This window comes from Pithys albifrons, chromosome 15, assembly GCF_047495875.1.
Source record: "Pithys albifrons albifrons isolate INPA30051 chromosome 15, PitAlb_v1, whole genome shotgun sequence".
In the NCBI taxonomy this organism is placed as follows: domain Eukaryota; kingdom Metazoa; phylum Chordata; class Aves; order Passeriformes; family Thamnophilidae; genus Pithys; species Pithys albifrons.
In genome coordinates, this window is record NC_092472.1 from 18557948 (window position 1) to 18563991 (window position 6044).

The 6044-nt window shown below is 53.6% G+C and overlaps 1 protein-coding gene across 8 annotated transcripts in view; it reads right to left on the reverse strand.

Moving 5' to 3' along the window:
• RAPGEF6 (Rap guanine nucleotide exchange factor 6) overlaps window positions 1-4098 on the reverse strand; it is a 124109-nt gene extending 120011 nt beyond the window's left edge. For 7 of the 8 annotated variants that reach the window (XM_071569896.1, XM_071569900.1, XM_071569893.1 and 4 more), the window contains exon 1: window positions 3263-4098. In XM_071569896.1, the coding sequence (XP_071425997.1) occupies window positions 3263-3331 (69 nt within the window). In that variant the 5' untranslated portion in view covers window positions 3332-4098. The other variant, XM_071569895.1, reaches the window with a different exon arrangement.
• Between the last annotated feature and the right edge of the window lie 1946 nt (window positions 4099-6044).

Below are 6044 nucleotides of genomic sequence, written 5' to 3' on the forward strand. Positions count from 1 at the left end.
AAGGGGGGGAATGGCAAGGGGGGGAATGGCAAGGGGGGGAATGGCAAGGGGGGGAGAGGCAAGGGGGGGAGAGGCAAGGGGGGGAGAGGCAAGGGGGAGAGAGGCAAGGGGGAGAGAGGCAAGGGGGAGAGAGGCAAGGGGGGGAGAGGCAAGGGGGGGAGAGGCAAGGGGGGGAGAGGCAAGGGGGAGAGAGGCAAGGGGGAGAGAGGCAAGGGGGGGAGAGGCAAGGGGGAGAGAGGCAAGGGGGGGAGAGGCAAGGGGGGGAGAGGCAAGGGGGGGAGAGGCAAGGGGGGGAGAGGCAAGGGGGGGAGAGGCAAGAGGGAAGGTAACAAAGTATTTCCCAGCCTTGGGTAGTTCTAGAGAAAGTTTCTAAGCAAAGTAACACAACAATTACATAAAAATGTACACAGCATTAAGTGTTTGCTACAATCTCTTCCAGTTCCTCAAAATAATCCCCCTCTCGCCAAATAAATTAAAGATTGTAACACAACAAGTATCTGAGCAACAACACTAAAAAAAATCAAGTGTGTACATGCCTAATATGCATAACTTATACACTTTAACAATTAGCAAACGTTGGAATGTTACCACAACATTGAAAACTTGCCCTAACAGAGATTTTTCCAAACAAAAATATTCGTAGCATCAACAGCTAAAATGTTTTCTTGCCCAAGCCATTGAAATCATTTTCAAAATAAGTAAATTCTGAAAATATTTGAGTATGTCCCTGCTTAGTTTCGTAGTTCTTAGAAATGAAAACATTTTGCCAAGAAAAAGACCTAAAATGAAAATCATATGGATAGTAGTACTACTCATAAGGAAAATTTGGCATGTGGAGTGTTTATCTGTATTTTTCCAGAGACTCTGCACAGATGACAGGAATGAAGAACTACCCCATGCTACTAATCAGCACAGCCCCAACCCTGTAATTTGTAATAAATACCCAGGTAAACTACTCCATAAAGTGCAGGATCAGAAATAGAGAGAGGGGCAGAAAGGGGCTGGAAGTGATTGAAAGTCCTGTGGACAAGCAGCTTTGGCTTATCATGAAATACCAACCATGGCTTGGGGAATTTGGGGCATTCTGTTCAAAAATGCAGGCAGAGCAGCTGGTGCCGTGTGGGAGGAGCTGGTGACACTTCCCAGGAGAGTGGGAGGGCACAAATGAAGCCACACTCTGTGTACAACTGGATACTTCAGGACAGGCGTCACCAGATTGTGCATCCTGGGCAGGGACACCCAAAATTTGGGTCTGACCCCAATGGCTGTGCTGTCCCAACCTCCCTGCCCCAAGTCTTGCAGCCTACACAGAAAATACAACAGTCAGGATGCTGCTTTTAACTAAATGAATGAATAACACTGCAGATGTTTGAGCAATCTGTCAGTGTGACAGGGGGTTCAGTTTGCTGCTTTGGATCTGAGCAGTGGGACAGACCCAGACTGGGGACCCTCAGGTACACTCTGCATCCAAACAGGGAAGAGCTTTGCTTGTAAATGTATAGAAACAAAAGTACCCAGGAAAACAAGTGTGCTTTGACTGTAATTATCCACTCAGCAACAGGCAGCAAGAACAGAGGACCCAATCCTGCCAAGATTTAAGTACATGTTTGACTTTAATCACGAGCAGTCTCACTGTGCAGTGTCTCTAAAAGCCTGCCCAAAAAGGGCCAGATTAACAAGGGAATTAACTTTTTTAATTTTTTTTTCAATCATTTTGGAAGTGCTATTAGTTAGACTAGCAAAGATTACTTTTTTTTTTCCACAATTTAGATACCTTGGCAAATTGAAACCTGCACACAACCCTGATGTCAGTCCCAGTGGGAACCTCCAGAGACCCACAAGCAGCAGCACATCGTGACATGTGACAGCTCAACATTATAAAGTCACACAAAATTATTTTAAAGCAGTTTTAGCCAAAATAAGGTGACAACCCTGCCAAATTCCATGACAGCTGCTGGGTGGAAAAGTGGGGCTGCCTAAAGAAATCAGAGCAAACAGCACTGCAGAGCCACAGAGGCTGGTACAGCGAGCGGGGAGAGGTTTGGGCCAGGCCACATTACCTGTTCCCCAAAGTCCACGCCGTGACGAGCCAGCCCGGAATGCCAACTCATCAATGACACCCCTGTGATCAACCCAGTTGCCCAACACTGCAAACCACACTGGCAAAGGAATTCTGCTAACTGGAGACTCCAGCTGAACAGAAAGAAAGAAGGGTCTGAAGCAAGAGGGGAGTGCTAAAAATAAGTGGGAAAGGACGAACAGAGAGGCTGCCCCATCATTAACTTAGAGACACGGGGAGGAATGTGTCAGATACCCCAAGGTGAGTAAACATTGGGACTGAACATCTGTATCTCACTCCCCAGGCTGCTGTGGAAGGGAACTGGGGACTCTGTTCTGGTGGGATGTGCTCCAGAGCAGCCTCTGAGCTGCTCTCCCCAAGTCACCCTTTCATATTTAACTTATAAGGAAGACCAGGCAGGACATTCTGCTCTCCATGAAGTATCCAGGGAGAAGAACAGACGTTTCCCAGTCTCCAAGGGACAAAGTCAAGAGTATCACTTCATACCACTAATTCTTGAGCACATTAAAAAAAATCACAGCAAGGAAAACAAACGAAGGCAAAGGGTAAGCAAACAAACAAACTCCAACCAGCCCTTCAGTAAATACAAATACTATCAACCATATTTCATTATTAAGTTAAAGCTCCACGACATTTCCATCCCCAAAATACATGGCTGATGACAGACCGTGCGGGGACGGCACAGGGAGGGCAGTAAATTGGAAAAAGCCCTTTATTGCAGCTCCCCAGCCCCGCTCATTTCCACACTCCCACCCACCGCAGCAACACCTCTGTGGAGCCTGCGCGGCGTCATTAGCCGGGTTTTGTTTAAATCTGCATCGCTGCGCAGGTCAAAGCGAAGCCTCGCAGCTCCCTAAACTTTTCCCAGAAGTTTTGCATCACTGAAAGACGCATCATTTGACTTCCCGGCGATCCCGTCCTGCTCCTCCTCCTCCTCCTCCTCTGTGCCCGCACCTTGTCCCGCTCCGACCGAAACAACTCGCTGACTACATAAGTAACTCAATAAGTAACTAAATAAATAAGTAACTATATCAACAACCACATAAGAAACTAAATAAAGAACTAAATCAATAAATAACTAAAGAAATAACTAATACGTAAGGAAGCACAGAGCGGGCAGCGCGGCGCGGTCCGTGCGGGCGCGGGGCAGGGACGGAGCCCCGGGGTGCGGGCCGGGCTCACCTCGGGGCTGCGCTCCGCGGGCTTCCTGCGCAGCGCCTGCTTGATGCGGGGCTCCAGCGGGGCGCTCATGCTCGGGCCGCTGCGGGGCCGGGGCCGAGCTGGGTGCGGGGCCGGGCGCGGTACCAGGATGGGTGCGGTGCCGGTCCCAGTGCGGTGCCGGTGCTGGTACCGGCTGCGGTCCCGATGCGGTGCCGGTGCGGTCCCAGTGCCGGGTGCGGGTCCCGGTGCGGTGCGGTCCCAGTGCCGGGTGCGGGTCCCAGGTGCGGTTCCTGGTGCGGTCCCAGTGCCGGGTCCCGGTCCCGGGTGCGGTGCGGTCCCGGTGCGGTCCCAGTGCCGGGTCCCGGTCCCGGGTGCGGTGCGGCCCCAGTGCCGGGTCCCGGGTGAGGTCCCAGTCCCGATGCGGTCCCGGTGCGGTCCCAGTCCCGATGCGGTTCCCGGTGTGGTTCCCGGTCCCGGTGCGGTTCCCGGTGCGGTTCCCGGTCCCGGTGCGGTTCCCGGTGCAGTTCCCGGTCCCGGTGCGGTTCCCGGTGCGGGGTCTCAGCGCTGGGGGCGCGCAGCCCCGGCGGCCCCGCGCGCGCTCCCGGCCCCGGGCGCGGCCCCGCCGCCCATCGCGCCAACTTTACCGGCCCGAGCGGCACTCGCGGCCCCCGCGGCCCCGCCCTCCGCGCCCCGCACAAAGCCGGGCGGGCGGGCGGGCCGTCCCGCGGCGCGGAAACGGAAGGTCCCGAGAGGAGCTCCCGCGGGCGGGGACGAGCCCGTAGCTCGCCCCGGTGCCGCCGGTGCCGCCCGCACTGCCCAGACCGGCCCGCCCGCCCCGCTCAACCACCGCGCATCGCCCCGGCACGGAACGCGCGCGCGCGGGCGCGGCAACCACAGAATCAGCGAGCGCGCCGGGGGCGGGGCCGGGCCCGGGGAAGGCTCCGCCCCTCGAGGGGCGGGGCCGGCGCGGAGAGAAGGCTCGCGAGGGTTGGGAGGCGCGTGCGCAGTGCGGGCCCCGCCCCGCCGGGTGGGAGCGAGCGCGGCTGGGAAGGCCTTGGGGGGAATGGGCTGGGGGGGAATGGGCTTGGGGGGATTGGTTTGGGGGGAATGGGCTGGGGGGGAATGGCCCTGGGGGGAATGGGCTTGGGGGGAACGGGCTTGGGGGGGAATTGGCTTGTGGGGAATTGGCTGGGGGGGAATGGGCTTGTGGGAATTGGTTTGGGGGGAATGGGCTTGTGGGAATTGGTTTGGGGGGAATTGGCTGGGGGGGAATTGGCTTGGGGGGAATTGCTGTCCATGGAACACGGGCCTGTGTCCCCATCCTGGGCTGCTGTCCATGGAATATGGGCCTGTGTGCCCATCCCTGAGCTGCTGTCCCAGTCCCTCCCACTCCTGCTCTCCCAGTCCCTCCCACGCCTGCTGTCCCAGTCCCTCCCACTCCTGCTGTCCCAGTCCCTCCCACTCCTGCTGTCCCAGTCCCTCCCACTCTGCTCTCCCAGCCCTCAGGACTCCACGAAGCCGCCGTGGATCAAACGCCTCCAAAGGTTTCCTTCCTTCCCCAAGTCTCCAGTCCCGTAAATTCAGGAGATCGAAGCTGTGCAGGCACACAACTTGTGTTTGTCCTTTTTGGTTTTCCTCCTTCCTTCCTAATAAACAAGAGTGGGTTTGTTTCTCCCCTTTCTCCAGCCATCCCTTCCCATTCTCTTTACCACTTGCCCTTTATGACACAATCGTCCTTGTTGTGCTCAAGAACTTTATTGTCCATTCCAAGTTGTTTTAGAACATTTCTAGTGCATTTTCAAAAAGAAAAGGCTGAGGAAATGGGACGTTTCCTCCCCTGTGATGGCTCTGGAGCTGTGCCTGGTGCCCCTGCAAGCACAGCAACCACGGGATGCACAGCCTGGAAATGAAACCAACTCCTGAACACCCCAGTCCTTGCACTGCAACCAGAGTGGAAGAGGCTCTGCAAAATGAGACTCCTGAAATCCATCAAATCTCCTTTTTTTTTCTTCATTTTGAACTTGTGTAGTGAAAGTGCCATCTCCAAACATGTGTGTTGTCATTCCCAAGGTCAGAAGGTTGTATTAGTTATTTGGAACTCGTTATCCTTTCTCAGCTTCAGAACATGAAATGTTATTTCCACTAGTGTGGGAATCTTCAGAGATTCCCTGCCAGGAAACCAAATGGAAAAGATGGAGATAAAAAGTCCTCCTAAATAACTGAGGAGAAGCAAAGAAAAGAACTGAAGCATGAATTGTTCTTTATTAAGAGATTCTCTTTTTTTTCTTATTTTTTTCCTCTTTTTGGTCAACAAGAAATGTAACAGCAAATCAAGTAATTTTCCTTTATCAGTTTATATTTAAAGATAATGTAACAGACCAGTCAATACTCCCCAGGTGCAGTGGCTGGGAAAAAAGTAAATATGAGACAAGCCCCCAGATTTTGGTGACATCTGTGCTGTCAGAGTTCTCACAGATCTGCAAAGATTAAAGCCCTAATTTGTTTTTAAGCAGGGAACTGATTCTCCTGTTCAGCTGCTCAGCATTCCTGCAATGAACATAACACCCAAGTGGACACTCAGCATGAGAATAAAGTTGTTAGCCCAACAATTCCTTGTAGTTTTGCACACAAATTCCCCTATTTCTGGCACACACCCCACAGGCAGAGCAGTCGGGGAGCCCGAGCTGTTCCACAGGAACCGAAGCTGCCGGTCCAAGGTAATTGCTTGGCTCAACTGGCCCGTGAAACGAGACTTTCCTCACTCCCCAAACGCCTGAATTTGGGTCGGTAATGGCTCTAATGG